We start from the raw sequence: 18932 nt of genomic DNA on the forward strand, positions 1-18932 counted from the left end.
ATTAAACTGTCTTTATCTTGCCCCATGAGTTTTCGAGCATTGATCCTCCTGGTTGGTGGGGGAGTGAGTGAGTGAGTGAGTGGTGCTTAGCTGCTGGCTGGGGTTAAACCATGACACTAGATTGCACAACTGTTCACAAGTTAACTGTAACCTTCTCTCAAAGGCTGCACTTCAAATTGTTTTCAAATTATGTCTGCTTTTAATCTGGCCCACAGTCTACAAAGCACTTTCTCTCAAGTTAACACATATTTGATGATTTTGTACCCTGCAATTATTTATTGACTTGTGTGAGAACAGGCTTTGCTGAGGACCATATTTTTAAGTTGTAAATATAGTTCAGCATAATCCTATTTTATTTCTTTTTTTTTTTTTTTTTTCGGTCCAGCATTAACTCGAGTATTGGTATAAGTAGCAGCTCTCACAAACTTGCCAAAAAAAGTGGAATAATTTCTGTGGGAGTATAAAATAGATTGGCCACTGTTATTCTAACAAGCACATTAGTTCCATGTGCAAGAGAAATAAAGTGCTCATTCATTACCCAATTTACGGTGACAGCCTAGTGAGATATCTCGTTTACTTTCTGATAGCCCCATGAAATGAACTCAATTCCCACACAGTCACGAAAGGCCAAAGCTAGAGTTTTCCTTAAAAATAATAATAAACTCAAGTCTGCCTCTAGAGCAGATTGGCTGTAACCTTGAACCTGAACGGAAATGAGAGGGAGAAAGAAAGAGCAAGGCACACATCATAGGAGGGGGTGGGGAAAAGCTAATGGCACTGGGAATGGAAAATGTGGGCATTAAAAGAATTTCCTACTCTAAACAATGTGCAAAGTTAAAAATACCTTCTCCTGAGATTATCCTCAGCATAAATACTCAAGACAGCTATTTATAGCTGTCTGGTAGCCTACGACAGAGATTTTTATTCCAACAAAGGAGCTATATACAAATGCAGGACCTGTTTAAAGAACTATTAAAATGGAAAATAAACTGCTGTTGCATCAGCTAGCCATATTGGTACCTGTTTCCAATGCAGTCTAAACACAGCTTTCCTGCTTGCTGACAATTGAGCTTTAGGTACTCAAGGAAGGGAAGGAAAAAAAACCCCTTGGAACATTTATCACAGGCCAAATACCTATTGTCAAAAAGACCAATACCTGAGCACCTGAAAGGCAGAGTGCTGAGCTGAAATAAAGAGCATGCAAGTCTCTCAGCACCTCCTTGGTTGCCCCAGAGCTCTCACACAGCAAGAGCCTGCAGCCAGGATTGCCTGGGACAACCTAGGGAGAGCCCATGTTAGGACTCCTGCATCATGTTTGCATCAGTTTGGCACCACTGGCAAACCACCTGGGGCAGAGTCATGTGCCAGCAACTCTGATCTCAAGGAAGGTGCTGTAAAATTTCTTCATCTTCCTAATCTGTTCTGCTTTTAAATCATTTCACTGGTGGTGATATGTTCACTCACAGTACTTGCCAACATATATTCTTCTTGGTTTGGTTGCCTTCAGCTTTAAACTAAGCAAAACTATTTTTGTGACTATACTTTTGAAATTCTTGAGAGGCTTCGCTGAGATAATTTATGCTACCAGATTGCAGGTAAAAAAACCTGGGTTTTTTTAGGGCAGGGTGCTCCTGTGATATAAATGGAGTAAGGGACCCCCACCACCTGTAGATGATACAGTGCATGTGTCCCATTAGATGGGTCTAACAGGGTGACCAACAGTCCACTTTAACCACCCCCAGGAACTGTCTCCTTTCTTTTCATCTCCTGTTCTTGGGGTGTAAAGGTAGGTGAGAGAGATCCTACTTTGTCCCTTTTCAGGTCTCCCTATAAAGCTTGTCTTACAGCACAGTCACTGTGTCTGGGTCACATTTGCTAATGACTCCACAGTTAATTAGATGACTTGTGACCAGAGTTTGTGTTATCTGTAATAGTCTAACTATCTTTTCTGCCATGTCACTGTCAATCAGTTGTGTACACCCTGTGTTAATTAAGACTGCAAGAATTTCTGAGCAAAGGTCTTTCCCTTCACTGCATGTATGTGACTTTGCAGTACAGTTCTGATCACAAAATTCAACTAATGCATATTTTTCAGCTCAGCTAAGGTTTGGTTTCGGTTTGGCTCCTTCAATTAAGGTTAAGAATTGAATTTAAAAAAGGCTTTTAAAAGTAAGGATTTGGACTGAGTTGCAGTTCAAGAATAACAGCTTAAACTAGTTTCAAGTTCATATTTTGTTTAAATCTTTAGTGCTGGTGGTTTCTAGTTTGCAACTCCAAATAGCTCAGAAAAAAACACTGATTTAAAGTTAAGTACACCTAGCAGAAACAGAGGAGTTGCTAAGCATGATTTAGTTAATGCAGAGGAGAGAAGCCAAGCAACAAAGCAATTCACATTGCAGTACTGTATATTTTGCAGCAATAACATCAACCCCTGTGCCATCCATCTGAAACAGCATTCTGTCCTGCTTCCCAGACCTCTTGGGACACAGGTTCACAGCTCAGGACTAGGATGCAAGGCCTCTACCCTTATATCTTAATGGAGCAATCTACTGCTTCAGAGAGTGTTCACCAGAGCCACTCATAGCCTCCTTGCAGGAAATGTAAAACTTTTCCCCTTTTCCCCTCCATTTAATTTGTGAAAAATGGTTTGGGATAAACTTTTCCAGTTTTCAGCACCCTTTTTTCTAGCTCTCCATCACTGAAAACTTTGATCCATACAGGTTTTCATGGAAAACAAGCATACAAGTATTTCATCCAGTTTTTGTAATGATGAAATCAGTAAGAATTTTGCCAACAGAAGGAACAGCAAACAGGCACCTTTGAGTGCCTGTGTGATAAGAAACCTTTTGCATGCAGCTCTCAATGGAAGCAGAGGAAAGATTGTGCAGCAAAATAAGCTGGTTTGAGACATGGAATTTTAATGGTAGTTTAATCTATCGCACACAGTTTAGCAACGTAATGAGGAGTCTGTAAACCACACAAGTGCTACAGACCAACATCCACATTTCAGTCATAGTATATGGTTTTAGACACAGCAGCAACCATAGCTGGAGAGTACAGTACATTCTGTTCTACCAATGGCAACTCAACAGCATCATCTACATCTGACTCTCATTCTTTCTGGTATCCAGTACTATGACTTTTGGAACAGGATAACAACTATTATCCCACCCCCTCCCCAATTCTGTGGTCAGCAGCTCACTAGTCACAGCACATTTAATTGATAAATAATGGGGAGTGGGGCTAGGGAGGAGGAAGTCTAGCAATGGAGCTGAGTTGCATAAGCAACTTTTTTTCCCCCCCCTTAAAAGTCTGAATTTATTATCTGTTCCCAACATTCACTACATGTACAGGCTCAACTGCCACATTCCCCTTTTCTGCCTAAACAAGGCTGCAGGCAGTTCTGTGTCTTTTGAGACTCATACCACTCTTTATTAAAAGATGAAGCTGCGTTTGCCTTAGTTTATGAGACACCCAAAAGACAGTTTGCAAGCAAACTGCAGAGCAGGCTGTTCTGTGAGAAAGCTCCCAGCTGTTCTCTGCCTTAGAGAGACAATGTGGTCCTGGGGCTGAGACATGGCTTCTATTCCCAGGTCTGCCACAAAGTGATTAAAGATGCAGCTTGAGGTAAAATGTGTTATGACAGCCTAAACCCATGATGACAAAGGCACATTTACAAGAAACAGGGATGTGGTTCTGGTTTAAGAGAAAAAAAAAAAAAGGAAGACAAAAACAGGGGGAAAATACCAATCTGATATGGCTATAGCTGCTGTCCCAGATGATTAATCCAATTCACAAATGGCAGAAGATTACCTTCAGTCAAAGGGTCTGGTATTGCTCCTGCCATATTTTCTGATTGCTTTCCCAAAAAATCAGCATGATGTTTGTTAGTTTTGGCCAGAGCAAGTCTCCAGATGTCTTCCATGTCCTTCTCTCACACAGATGCTTATCAATGTACAAAGTACCCTATCTACTGACCATTCAAGACGTGACTCTAAAGCTTGCACAGGCATTTGAAAGACTCTCCAGTCTACTCTTAAACTGAAGTGATACCAGGTGAAATCCCACAAAATCCAGTGGAAAGGGGCTACAAGAAGGTGCTGCTGTTCCTATCCAGCTTCTGAAAGTGTTTCTTGAATTAAAAACAGAGCTGCTCCATAAAACCCTGTAGCCTATGCAAATCAGCTCATGCCATCTCAGTGCCAGCCACCCAACAGCTAGTAAGTCCAGCATTATCAGGTTGTCAAGCTAATCATCCTGCCTTGCCAGGAAAAATCATGAGCACACACACTGCAGTATCTCCCTATCCGTGTCCAAGAGTTATCAGTGAGTGGCAGAGATAAGCAATGGTTCTGCATACAATTTTCCCTTCAATGAAATATACACAGGGTTCTTATTAAATGTACCTGAGGTGGGTCAATCCTCAAACACCTTAAAACTTATGGAGAAGGATTCCTGAAGTCTATCAGCAAAGCTGCTTTTCATGGCTTCTTCTAAAATTGCTGCATACCAACGTGATGGTCCTAAAAACTGTGGGCCTGGGTGATTTCTGCATCATTCTTCAAATTCTGCAGCTGCAGCTTGGAGGAGATCTCATAAACAAATAGGCAAGTAAAAACCATTCATACATCCCCTCTGATAGGCTTTTGGCTGTGCCACTGAGTCCCACTCTCTATTGGCAAAGCTGAAGGACCAGCACTACCATGTTACAGGGATGATTCAGGGCCATATACATTTAGTAAACAATGGACAAAATCTCAGATGCTCTGGTTTTGAGGATGTACAAAGCAGCTTACATTATGAGAGGCACCACAGTGCTAGAGGAAAGAGTAAAATATAGTCAAAATGGCATTACTGATCCCAACAGAAGGAATTTCAGCTACCTTTCAAGCAGTCTGCTGTGGCCTGTTTTCTTTTTGTTTATGCCTTTATGCTTACATCCTTCTTTCATCTACTTAAGAATTTAAGGTTTGAAGAGTCTACATTCTAACTAGCAAAGAGGTTATCCTACCAAAAGTCTTAATTTTAAACCCTCTTCTGCACTTCAGTTTGTCCTGTACTGCAGAAGAACAACTTGAAGGCACTATAGAAGTAGACCATGAGCACACAAACCCATTCCCTGTAAAAGCTGAAAATTCACATAATACCTTACATTTACAGAAGCATCTTTTGTATCAAAAGTGTTTTAAAAACTACAGAGACACTCATCTCTAGCAAAATGCAGTTACTGCTTGTGTAGAAGGTAGCAGTCTATGAAATCACACACTCCAGTGGGACAAGGAAACATTTTTAGCTAAGAACACTCAATGTCACCCATTAAAATGGCACATTCTTTACCTCAGAGCACTGAAGACCTCAACATTTACCATATGTAATCCAAATAAAGACAACATTCAGAATATTTTTATTAAAAACAATTGCCTTGAACACAAATGGTCCAATTTACAATATGTTGGGTAGCTGCCGGATGTCAATAGAAAATGTACACATGCTGTAAATTCAGTGCTTGGTAATTAGGAAAATGTGTATGTTTCCCAAGTCTGCTTCTCTGTAGGTAGGACTCAAGGGCAACATTATGTCATTTCCCTTTGCGTAGGACTCCCTAGTGACTTCCATAAAGAATTTGGCTTCAAAACTGATGACAGAGTACAGCCTGAGTTGAGGGAGGAACAACCAATAAATAAAGGAAGATGAGTTAGTGACGAAAAAGTCATTCCTAGCCACCAAGACATCTTACCAGTATTTTCTTCCAGCAGTATAATGAGGACAGGACAGATCTCTGCTCTCAGTTATCCCAATCCCTTAAATCCAGAGTAATTGTTAAATGTGCAGAACCACTGAAAACAGGATTCAGACTGAAGTGAGTGAAAGGAAGCTCTAAAGCACTGAATGCAACTTCACATGGAATAGTTATGAAAGTATGACACAGTCTGTTAAATGGGTCCCCTGAGCTTAACTGGCAGCCAACCCTTTCCTCCTAGATCTATCCTGCTTTAAAATACATTCATTAGTAATTACTTGGATTTCAGAATTCTTCTGTTATCTGCAAGTATGGACAGGAGTTTAAAAGTTTTCATCAACTTAACTGCATGTTTTGTGATCTTTGCTCCACTTCTGTGTATTTATGCCTTTATCTTCTCAAAGCAAGATATTATATCCAGCAAAACCATGCAGCCAACAGGCTGAGAAGTCACATTTCCTCCAAAGTCAGCATAACCACAAGCATGCAAGACCTATAATAATATCAAAGTCAGTACATCAGGATCTCATTGTAAGCATGATGTGAGCACGATAGGTGAAATCAGGATGGAGCCAGCAAAGCCACAGGAACACAGATGAGGAAAGTTAGACTTTTAAGATGTGAGTCACCAAAACAACACCTTTAAGCACTTCTCTTTACTCAAACAGTGTCAGAGCTGGTGACACAGTTAAAAGATTTCATTATCTTCATAGTTTATTAGGTACTGTATTAACCCATCTGATAATAATCAGTAAATGAAAAATTAGATTACAGGTCCACTGAATTTGCCTAAACATTTCTGGTTTGCCTTGAAGACATATTTTCTTCATTCAGTTTATGTCTATATCCTGTACATATATTCAGGCCTGACAAAGCATGATGATATTTTCATTACTTAGTAGGAGGTTTTCTCATATTAATTTAATCACCAATATATTCCTTGTCCTTAGAATATTGAGATGACTCATCCATTCCATGAAAAAGTTTGGTGAGAAATAAGGCAGTAACCCTGAAGGAACTTATGCAAGCCTCCAGTCTGAGATGATTCCATGCTAATGAGAGAAAAGACTCTTTAGCTTGTGCAAGAGAGAAGGGAAAGGGAGGCAGAATTAAACCTTTTCCCTAAACAACTTCATCTTGTGGCATTCCAGCACAGACAAACCCTCCAGCTATCATAACTCACTGGTTTGAAAAGGTCATTAGTAGTCTATCCCATTTCTTCGGGAGAATGAAAAGTCAAATTCATGGGCATGACATGAAAATTTGCCCTTGGTATTGCTATGGGATGACCTGAACCCTGAAACCCTCCAGAGGAGTTTCTTAGGCATATTTTTTTATGAAACAGAGCCCAGCACAAGCACACACATTCTCTGCATGACAGCCACAACTCTGTCCTGCAGCCCCAGCAAGAACAGCAATAGCATCACGACAAAATACACAGCGCTTTGGACTTTGGAATTTTTTTGCCCTCTTTCTACATTTCCCCACCCAACTATTTCTTTCTCCTTCTCAGAGCAGGCTGAACATGTGGCACCAGACACATGATGTCTGCACTCAGAAAGTAAGCTGCAGTGGGAAGCACTTTGTTATCCGTGTCGCTGACCTTCAGAGGAATACCCCACTGTGCAAGCTGGACCATAAAAGGAATCCATGTGTAGCCAGTGTTTATAAAAGCCACCTCCTTGTCTTTCCCAGCTGTGGTGCTGCCTTATTAAGTCACTGAAGTAGTAGGTGCTGGAGAATCTCGGGAATGATGTGAGCAACGGTGCCCAGAAAAAGCTTGTCATTTTGTATGGGCTGAAAATTAACTTGGAAAAGCTGTGAGGGACTGTTCAGGTTGATGGTTACACACCAGTAAAAGAAAACTCTTCTAAAGAAACTATAGTCATACCATTCCTGTGGAAATACATGAGATTTTTTCCTTTCTAACCAGTCATAAGCCTTTTCTACATGGGAAAAAGGGGGAAAATAGGCTGAAGGTTGAGGACTTCATCTCGAGGGATGGCATGGTGTGACATACCAATGCAGTGGTGTAATCATCCCATAAAGGAACACAAGGACAAAAAAAATCATCTGTATATGGGTTATGAAAAGGGCTTTCCTCTCCAGTCTCTGCTGTGCTCTGGTCTTCTGACAAGGTGACAGCACTATGTGGGAGGCATGGAGATAGCCCTTTGTGGTGGGTGACTTTCCAAGTGTAAGCATTCCTGTGAAAATCTGATTTCTAGGTTTTGATTGAGAGTTTTTGGAATTCACATGAAGGTCAAAAACAAATTTCTTAGATTTGTTGCTTGGTTTTGTTTCCCCCTCCCAAAAGGTCCATTTCCCTAAAAGCCATTTACACCACCTTATCCTTTTTCTCTGCTAAAGAACCACAGATGGAAGAAGTTTTATTCCTTGTAGCAAGTAAGCATTCTGCTCTGGGATCAGCTTCAGCCCTGTATCTTTCTCACTACTGTATTATAACACTGCCTTTCAGAAATTCCCAGGGTTGATACACAGATATCTGATTTTCTCCCTCTCACTAAAGGGCTGGCAATGTTATAAATGAAATCAGCTTGCTCCTGTTAGCACTGCCTGCTTGTTGAAATTTTGCTCAACAAAAACATCCTCCCCACCCCCAAAAGACATATTTCTCTGAATTAAGCTATTACATATAGGAACCTCTTGTGGTAAGGAGCTGTATGTCTTGTGAATAAGTAACTGTATACATTCTCAGTCACTTCTGCAGTGCTTTTCTCACTTCAAAAGTGATGTGGCTCAGATTTTTCTTTCTAGTCTCTCTCTATTCAACGTTGCAGGATAGTCCTTTGAAACAGCTATTAAAACAGACCAAGCCATTGCAGGGACCAGCTGCCAGGAGCAGTAATGGCTGTAGCCATTTGCTGACTCTGCAGTGGTCATAGCAAGTCCCCAAGCTCTCTGTTTCTTGACATGTGGTCAGTAGCAGTTGGTGGATGTGTGTGAGATCTGGTTCACCTTCCCCTGACCTGTACCTGACCTCATACAACACATAACATTAAGGGATTGGAGGTAGGTCATTGTGTGAGCTTCCCTGTTTATTACTGTGCCTCCCATCTCTCCACAGAGCCAAGTTAACAGCAGAAAAAAGCAGTTATAGGAGGAGACAGGATTTGCATGGAAAGTATAGAACAGGATTACTAATCAGCAAGTCCAGCACCAATGTTGGACATCACAGTTACAGAGTCCTTGTCTGTGCACAGAAGTAGCAGAAGTTTACCTCAAACCTGGTTTGAAACCAAATGCCTTAAATCTATGCAAACCTCCCAGTACAAATGTGACTGGGCTTACCCTCCCATGCTGTTTGATAATAAGACATCTCCTGCAAGAAGCTCCACTGGCAAGTAGTAAATCGAGTCATGGCAGTATGATTACTTTCCACTGTGTGCATTTAATTGACTTGAAAATTTACCATTATATACATGAGGTTTGAATCACACAAAGAAGGCTCACTATGAAAGGAGCACTTGTTCAAATGAATCCGTTCATACACCAAGATGTTGCCTCAAGCTGGTAGAAGAGGGAAGTAGTAGTATGGAGAAGTAACTTAACCAAACCTTTAAAGAAGCACAGCTTTTGAGTACCAATTTACAGCACTTCTCTTACAGCCTCAGCACAAGCACACAATCATTCTGGACGACAACCTTTATTTGAGCAGTCCTTGCTGCTGGCTTGAATAATTTCTGTATTGAAAATGGGTTACAAGATACCTTAAAGGAAACCAAGGCACATTTTCAGCAAACGTCCGAGGAAAAAACCTCAAACCAAACCAAAAGACAGTCACAACTTGCTGTTGAGTTGCAACCTTCCCTTGATTTTCTGTGTCAGCATGACAAACTTGTTGGCCTCTTATTCAATGGACTATCCAGAAAAGACTTAATAAACAAGTTTATTTGGACCAACCAACAGGTTTGGACATAACGAGGAGGAAAAACAACATCTATTTATATTTCCTTAATGTCAACCAAGGTGAAGCTAACCTTTAACTGTCAAATACACTACCTACCGGTTTATGCTTTCCAATAAACAAAAAGAAAAGCATCCTGCTTACTTTTCCACTTCCCATAACCCTTGCTGCTTCCCAGGAAGAGAATGGCTGAGCTGCAACAGTGACACAGCTACTGCTCCTTCTCATCTGTAGCTGTATCACTTCTGTTAACCAGACCCTCTGGTCAGGCTGCACGCCAACATTCCCAGGGACTACGCTGTCACTAGACTTCCTTTCTAAGGAGTAATTTCCCACTGACCTTTTTTTCTGGCCAGGAATATTTCTTGAGCTGTCTGCTGATAAATTAAGTTGCCCAAGAAGCACAACGACCTGATATCTTCCTTCATTCTATGAAAGACCTTGATCACACAAGAACAATCTGCTGGCAAGAGGGATTTTCTTTGCTTAGCACGAGCTAATAAGTAGGTTGTGATGAGAGAAATAAAGCTGCTTATAAACATTTCTCTTCAGTAATTAAAAACTTGTTTAAAGGCACAAAGCCAAAAGGCAGAAGTTAATTGACCAAATGCGATGTTCTGCAAGTTGAAATCAGTTTGGAGTTTCATTTGCAAATCACATTTGTCCTCTCTGGTGTTTTGGGCTGTGACAGGATGGCTTTGCCCAGGCTGCCAGCAATGTGATAGTGTTTACATACTCTGCTTATTTGTGTGTAAAACTTGTTAGGGTTTGATTTCATTTAATCTATTATCCCTGCAAACCAACTGGCCTCAACTTTTCCAAGGGAAGTCTAATCTTCTGAATATCTTGTTTAATTTCAGATATTAGATGATAAAGACATTAATAAAATGTAACCCCATGCAGAGAAGCAGTTGCTTCTAGAAACACACTGGCTAAACTAATGCTCATGTCACTCCTTAAAGAGTCTCAGTTGGGCAACAACTGCAGTTTCTATCATGCCTATTAACTTCTACCATTCTGAGCCCAGGAGGTCCTGAAGAGCAGTAATGCAAATAAGCAGCAAGTTGAACAATGTTCTTATTAACTAAAATCAAGGCATAGCAATGTTACATAGAAGATTGCACGCACCCAAGTCTAGAAATTTGCAGTTTTAGAGGCTGATTTTAGTTGCTCTCTTATGTTCAGAGCAAAAGAGCAAATTAGACACCAACAGTGCTCTCTCCTTCACAGGAGCCCCAACCTCAATACCTCAACCTCAATACCCCCTCCAGATACAACGTTGTCTCACCACACATGCAGGGCAGCTGGCACCTTGGCAGCTGGGCTCAGAACCACAAACACAAGCCCAGCCCCAGATGCACTACCCTTAAGTGTCTGCTCAGCCTCTGGGGCTAGGGTACAGGTGCAGAACAAGCTCACTTTGCCCCTACGTTCCCCCTTGGGCAACAGCAAGGAGGGCTGTACTGGAGTCAACCTCCATGGCAGCAGCTGTGAGAAGTAAACAGCTGTCTGAGCAGTACTTGCTGGTCTTCTGCTCAATAAAACATCAAGACCCCTTAGAGTCCATCTCAGTGGGCAGGCTGGACCACCAGGGTGTATGTCATGAGCCAGATGCACGTGCAGCCTCTAGAATATATAACGGGCTCCAAAAGCTATGCTGACAAAGAATCATAAAATTTTAGGGGTTGGAATGGACCTTAGAGATCATTTAGTCCCAATCCCCTGCCCTGGGCAGGGACACCTCCCACCAGAGCAGGATGCTCAAGGCTTCATCCAACCTGGCTGTGAACACTGCCAGGGTTGGGGCACCCACTGCTTCTCTGGGCAGCTTGTTCCAAACATGCCTGGATTTATTAGGCATTTAAATAAAGATTTGGGCTGTCCCCCTAAAAGCTTGGTTGGTATTGTGCACGTAATACACAGATTACAGAATGATCTTTATATCCATGTGGATTACTATATGAAATACTAAGGAGCAGATTTTGTTTTCTGCTTAGGAGTTGCAGTGGGGTTAGCTCAGGGAAGTTTATACTCCATATGTCTAGCTATTTGGAAGAACAAAGCTCATTTTAGAAAACATTTCTCCATTACAACTTTAAAGGAAATATAATCTGAAAACCACACAGTAGCTGTAAAATTAGGCAGTAAGTACTACTGAGCTTTGCATGTGTTTGGTTATTTCCTCCAGGGCATTTGAAATGCTACAATAGCAAAGATTTGCCTAGTACCCACTTTCCCTTGAGAGTGACTGCAGTAGGGCATGCTTAAATGAGCCATCAGATCACACTTTTCTGTCTGGGTTAAGAAAGAGCACCAAAACTGCACAACAGTGATCAATGCAATGTGAAGGGCCAAACTCATCTCAGCTATCCAAATATGTCCTGGCAGTCCTGGAATTCAAGGCAGCTGTGGAGACAGGTTAACAGCTGGGGCACTTTGCTTCAATTTGTTCTCAACTCTCACGCATTTCTAATCTTATTTATTCATTGTCTTAATATTTAACTCCTGCACAGAAGCTGTCATGTCTCAGCTCTACCAGAAGGTATTTTACAGAAAGACAAACAGAAACCTTCAAAGTATTTGCAGGTTCAGGATATATGAGGTCCATGGTGTGATAAAAGCAGTGTAGGTTTTGCTCCAGTGGCAAAAGAGGCTTGGAATGGACAAGAGCACAGCCCTCAAGAGAACAGAGGCTGGAAGTTTTTGAAAGTACAGTTTTGAAATAGAGCATGAACATTGGGAAATGAGATGGTACACATGGAGCCAGCTTCTCTTATGTTTAAACAGGCACACATTAAAAACTTGTATCAAGATCATATTCTTCTTTTCCATTCACAAGCATAAATTGAAGCATTGTCTCTGAAAACTCTTCATAAAATTGTAGCCAGACACTTGGAAACTGGCTACAATTACATGGGCAGGTCCTAGTGTTTCAAGAAAATAAGAAACCAGAGAGGAACCATTTATGTTCATCCCTAAACTCTCAACACTCTTTAATATTTGTTACTAATGTACATCCCATGCCAGAGATAACTCCATTGCAGGAATGAGAAGCAGCTTCAAAAGTTATTTGTGCCCATTCAATGTTGATCTAACATGGACACACACTTACCCTCACTGTCCTGAACAGGAGAATGGAAATTGTTTACTTTCTGTGGCTGACAAGGATGACTTTTCTTTGCTCTCCAGAAGCATTAAGATGCTATGGAAACAAATGCATCCTGTCTTACCTCCAGAAGATAAGCAACATGCTTCTCATTGTCCTGCAAAGATGTACTCTGCTGGTTTTATCTTCTTAACTTGGTGAATCAGCCCTTTCTATGTTTACCTGAGCTACACCAGACTCCATGGGAACTGTAAAAGGCATGTTAAATGTCTTTTTGGTACATACCTTCACAGACCTGATCTGAAATTTTCTGTTTCTGTTATACCAAGATAAGTTTTGGGATTAACCATGTGTCCTCTTTTATCTGAGGTTGCATTGAATTACCACCCCAGGAGCCTTTCAGCCTGCTGCAATCCCCAACCTGCAAACTGGGTTATTTCTGTGAGCATTCCCCAACCTACATCCATGAAAATGAGCCACACTGCCTTAGAAAGTGGTTTAAATGAGAGACTGGAAGGAGTTTGCAATTGAGCTGTTGGTTCCTTTTTTCTTAAAAAACAGAAAGAATCTGTAACTACTGCTATCAGGAACCAGACAGCTTAATGGCAGTGTTTTTCTGTATGCCCTACCCCCATTCCCTTTTTAGGGTATATTTAGTAGTATCTGATTGGTCTGCAAAACTAGGAGCCCTTTAGTCAGGACAGCTGTGGCCTCTGTCAGGAGATCCTACACAGCCTACAAAGTAGTATGGTAGTTTTAGAGTCTTCAGTGACTTGTGATTTGATGCTAGATAACCACTGTATTTTTACAACAGGATGACCAATACCTCTCCTTCTCCATGAAATGATCTGCAGTTGCTTAGGGAATTGTATTACCAGGGCAAAGCTGTGATTCAAAGTTTCAGCTAAATAGAGACCAGTCTGACAATGACCCTAAAGCCTTCCTGAAGTCTGTAGTAGTGATGGTATAGCAATGAAGTAAATTGGATCAGCTTCCTAGTACAATTTTTGTTAAAAAAACCCAAGACCAAGGAGAGGTGAAAATACATTACTGGTACAACAGCAAGTTGTAAAATTGAGGCTAAAGTAGTAAATAGAACAACTAGAGCACTATCCTTTAGAGAGTTCAAGGGGCCAATTCTTGCTCTCAAGTTCAAAGTCAAGGAAATAAGTCTATTGTCACTTCAAGAAGTATTTCACCTCCATTTTTTCCCGTGCAGCTGTGGCAGACCACAGTGCATCAGCAAGATACTCAGAAAGCACCACCCCTCGAGACACGCACACGCTCTACCCAGCCCCAAGCTAAATTCTTCCAGTGTTGGTTACAACATCAAAATGACTAAACCTGATGGTTTTGTTCAAGAGAACATCTTTTACTGCCTAGGAAGAGGCACAAAGCAGCAGGTGGTATTTGTTTTTTCCCTTGTTGAAAGAAGTCAATCCCCTGTGCTTCAATTAACGTGGGAATTTTCCTGTCAGTTTAAGTGCAACCATTTCTGTGACAATGTCGACACTCCAGCACAGTATGTACTCTGTGGCTGGGAAGGCAAAATGTTCATCCAGCTCCTTCAAGGCTGCCACTGAGACAGCCTCATAAATCATCTGGCTGGACTAACCCAGATAGGGCTTAATCCAAAGCCCATTGAAGCTGATGGAAAACTTCCCACTAATTGGTACCTCAGGGCTATATACAACCATCATCCCAGGCACAGGACTCCCCATGCCTCTTGGAGCAGGAAAAAGCCTTGGCTTTGCCACAGAGCAGTTAGAGGCATAGCACATCCCATTCCCCAAGTGGCTGGTAGGATCCTTTTTCCCCTGACCTTGCACCTGAGCAGTACAAACCAGATGCAAAGTGCCAGCAGATGGGCACAGTTAACACTGTCATCCTTTCTCCTGGGTTTCCCAGTCTATGCCTGAAAAGCCTCATTCCCCCATGAGGTACAAGAGCTGTTGGGTCCCTGCCAGCCTGAGCACATGCAATAAATCTGACAGCCTGGAAGAAAGCTGGACAAAGTCCCATATGTCTGCTGTTGGACACATGCCCCCTAGACAGGTCTGCAGCGCTACTCTAAACATGTTGATAGGCCTCCAGAGATCCAGACAAATATAAATAGTAAAAAAATATCTGGCTGGACAAAACTTCTAGGTGGGTGCAGCAAGTCTGGGAATCCAGAACGTGTGGGATACCTTGTTGGGTGGGTGCAGCAAGTCTGTGTGGGGAATCCAGAACGTGTGGGATACCTTGACATTATAAGAGCTTAAAATGCTGAAAAACCACGTGCTTTCTCTGTTGGTCTCAATTTATATTTGAGTTGCCACAGTATGAACTACTAGTCACAGCACATACAAGGGGTGAAGCACAATGTTGGTCTTCAAAAGACAAAACCAGCCTCTTCTCAAGATCAGTCCTAAGCATGTGAACCTAGAATGCTAGAGCTACATATCACAAGAAGTATCATTTCCAACAGACTTCTCATGGAAATAAAAATACCCCAAAAAACACAAAGCCTAACACCAGACCTCAAGGACTGAATTTATACTAATCTTCTCCAAAGATTAGACTTAAACAGCTGGACATCAGTGGCTCCAGCATCACAGACACTTGAGAATCTGACAGCACATGTATCCTGACCAGTCCTGACATGGCCTCTGGCCCCTGGTGAAGGCACAGTAAGGTCAAGTCACTCTCTCTTGGGCATGTGATGCATGAGTCTATGCTGCTACAACATATTTTTACCCATCATTTTTTCTTGGGCACAGGCATTGGGTGAGAAAGACAGGCTTTCCATGTGCTTTTATCCCAGGAAATGGCAAAATGCGTCACTGCAACTGGCAGAGTTACAAATACTGCTGTTTGATATGGCTGCTCGCGTTTCTGGGTTTACTGTTCTCCTCAAAGAAGCCTAAACAGTGTCTGGGAGACCCAGCAAACATGTTACAGCCTACACAATCATCCCTCTGTCCATCTTCCAGCAGAAATGCTTCCAACCAGTGGTGGTTTCCCCAGAGTAAGGCTACAGCTCACTGATGGGAGAGCTCAGGGAAGAGCCCTGTGGCTGAGAAGCAGCTGCCAGTGCTCAGAGGTGATGGGGCATTTTCAACCTCCATGCTGTGCTTTAGGACTGCACAATTCATTTTATAAAACACCTGAAAGTGTTCAGAGGAAAGTCTGGCAAACAGATTTCTGTAGCTTTTGACATGTATGCAAACACATGGTAGTCGTATTTTTAAAGGTGAAGATGAACACCAAATCCCTAAAAATCTGAATGGACCAAAACCAATCCAGTGTGACATATCCATATGTTAATAACCACCCCAATGCTGCTGCCCTTCACTTGACATGAGGAGTGCAATGCAACAGGGGTGGATACACAGTTCAGCTCTTCCACCCATGTTGCCCCCGTTGGGGCAAGTTTTGGGAGGTCCCAGCTCCCAGAGTCACATCCAAACTTGAAAATCAGGCTCTGTTATTGCTAAGGCAAACCAAAAATAAAAAGGCCAGACTAAATTATTTTTAAGATCTCCAGATTTTTAAAGCAGTCTTATGACTTTTAAGGGGTCTGACTCATGATACTTGAATGTTTGAAGTTGGCAGCTGCAGAGGGAGTACAGCAAGATTTAGCATACAGCAATTTATTGTTAAAAGCCTTCAAATGTGTGGGAAAGGGCATGGAGCACATCTGCATTAATTCGGGAGAAAATAGGGACACAGACTCAGGTCCTTCTCCTCTGAAAAGGCTGTCACTTAGCTCCCCTCCTCCACAAAGGCTACCACACTAAATCCCAACAAAACGACCCCAAACATGAAAAAAACACTTCTCAAAAGCCCTGGATTTCAGCTTCGATGGTGGCGAGGGCAGAGCCTATTACCCCAATTCCCTGTGGCTGTCGCTGCCCCAAAACCAGCCACACCACGTGGCTGGCACCCAGGACACCCCACAGCCTCTGCACTCACAGAAGAGCCTGGAGGTCTTCAAAGGGAAGTCAAGTGACATTTTTCCATAGCAGAAAACACCTCCCAAACCACACCCCCCCCCAGCATCCTCCAAAGGCCACCCAGAGCCTCTATTTGCAATAAACCCTAAAACCTCTGCCTTTCCTTAAACAGATCTTCTTATGTGCTACAAGTATATAAACACCACATGCTATACCCTACACTAAAATGGGCTCTGCAATCCCTCCCACACTGCCCAACACACAGGTACTGGGGGGAAACTTTCTGGGATGAGAAGGGGCATGCACAGGGGGGAAACTTTCTGGGATGAGAAGGGAGCTTAGTGACACAGCACATTTGCTCCTCTGCCTTTTGGGGAGGTCACCAACTAAGTGATTGTTGTGCTGCCTGACATTTCATTTCCCTTTGGCCACCATGCTTCACAAGAGTTTATTTATCTGCCAGCAATGCTGCTGCATTTCCAGAGCTCAGGGATTCAGCATATAGCCTGACAAGAGCTCACACTGCCACTTGTGCATGGCAGCACTTCCTTCAGGAAGAAAGGTGGCTATTGCATCTTGCCTACCTGGAATCCTTCCCTACCCTGGTATTGTCAACTTCCATCAGACAGTTGCTGATGTAGCAGGGCCTTATTCAAAAGGTCAAAGCAGGCACACAAAATACACTGCTTTCTGCTGGCTTCCATTTAAAATTGCTCTGAAAAAGCATCTCTTCTTGTACAAAATTCAGAATCCAAACCACCATGGTTTTGTCAGCTCATGAGAAAGAGCAGAAATGAAAATGAAGTCCCTAGTCAGAGTTAAATACAAAAATGAGAACAAAATGTGCTTAAGCCTAGCTTTTATTCCTTTAAAACAGTGCAGTGTTAATAGACCAAATCAAATCTTTACATCACTGAAGACATTACAGAATAAATGAAGCCTGACTTTCCCCCTGCTCACACCCACCTAAGTCATGGGAATTTCCATGAAATTGGACAGAACTGTACAGGTGTAAAATGAGTTTAGTTAATGAAATGTCATTCCCAATATTTTCATGCTCTTTCTTTCATAAATCAGCATCATCATACCCACATCAAGTTCTGCTCTCATTTTCACTGAAGTAAATCTGTAATAACTGGTAGCAAATGCTGCCCTTGCTGCCCACATCCATTTTCACCGAAGTAAATCTGTAATAACTGATAGCAAATGCTGCCCTTGCTGCCCACATAAAGTGACTGCAAATGCATCAGAAGTGGCAGGCAGTACAAACACAACAACTGCACAGTAATGGCAGACAATTCACAGATATATGACACAACATATACCAAGAGTATCTCAGCTCGGATGTACTATACTACAGATACCAAGTGTATCTCAGCTTTCCATTTATACCTTAGAACTTTAGCTCTAATATCTGCAATATCTGACACACACAAATATCTGACAGACACAATCCCTTCTGCACAGCACTCACACACACAGCATCTGAGCATGAACTTTCCTAGCAACAATTCATGTGGCCATATTCCATCTTTGCTGTTTGCGTTTATCCATGTAAGAAAACACCTAGAAATCAGGACATTTACCACAGCCAAAGGGAATTAGATACTAGACACCACTATCTTTCCCATAGTACTAACTACAGCTATTTTATGGCACATATCATTAGCAAGGAATCTTTCATTAGCTATAGCATCCTTGGGAAATTAAGACAGAAAGTCTAAAAGCCACAGCTAATCAAAGACAAGCCACAGCACCATTTTCCACATGTAGTACCTCACCTCTCTGCTTCAAGGCGCATTTCCTCACGCTTTTGCCTCCTGAGTTCTCTGCGGCGTTCAAAGTCATCCATGGTGGGTGTCTAAGCTTTCCAAGCTCTGGAAAGATCCAAATCTAAAAGAGAGATGATCACTTAGAGGAGAGAGAAAACACAACGGACGCGTTTAACCAACTGAGGTCCATTCAGTTTTGTTTTGCTGTTTTAACTTGGCTGTAACTATTTTCGTTTTCTATCAAAAAACTGAACTTCCTTAGTATTGTTGAGATAAACAAGATTAATGAAATGTCTTGTAGGATAAACATACCCTGTGCCTGCCTTTAGTTTCCTTGTCAAAATTATATCAACATGCTTTAAGTAAGGTCTGTATACATCTGCTAGCCACAGACTAGCTATTTGTAACGTCACAGGTCTTTTCCACAAACAAAAGCAACAATTCAGCA

At 41.9% G+C, this 18932-nt stretch overlaps 1 protein-coding gene across 1 annotated transcript in view; it reads right to left on the reverse strand.

Moving 5' to 3' along the window:
* Positions 1-18932, reverse strand: part of CALD1 (caldesmon 1) — a 95735-nt gene that overhangs the window by 75459 nt on the left and 1344 nt on the right. Inside the window, exon 2 of the mRNA XM_009081964.1 lies at positions 18494-18605. Coding sequence (XP_009080212.1) covers positions 18494-18564 — 71 coding nt within the window. The 5' untranslated portion in view covers positions 18565-18605. The remainder of the gene's footprint in view (positions 1-18493; positions 18606-18932) is intronic.

Source organism: Acanthisitta chloris, unplaced genomic scaffold (genome assembly GCF_000695815.1).
Source record: "Acanthisitta chloris isolate BGI_N310 unplaced genomic scaffold, ASM69581v1 scaffold2049, whole genome shotgun sequence".
Taxonomy (NCBI): domain Eukaryota; kingdom Metazoa; phylum Chordata; class Aves; order Passeriformes; family Acanthisittidae; genus Acanthisitta; species Acanthisitta chloris.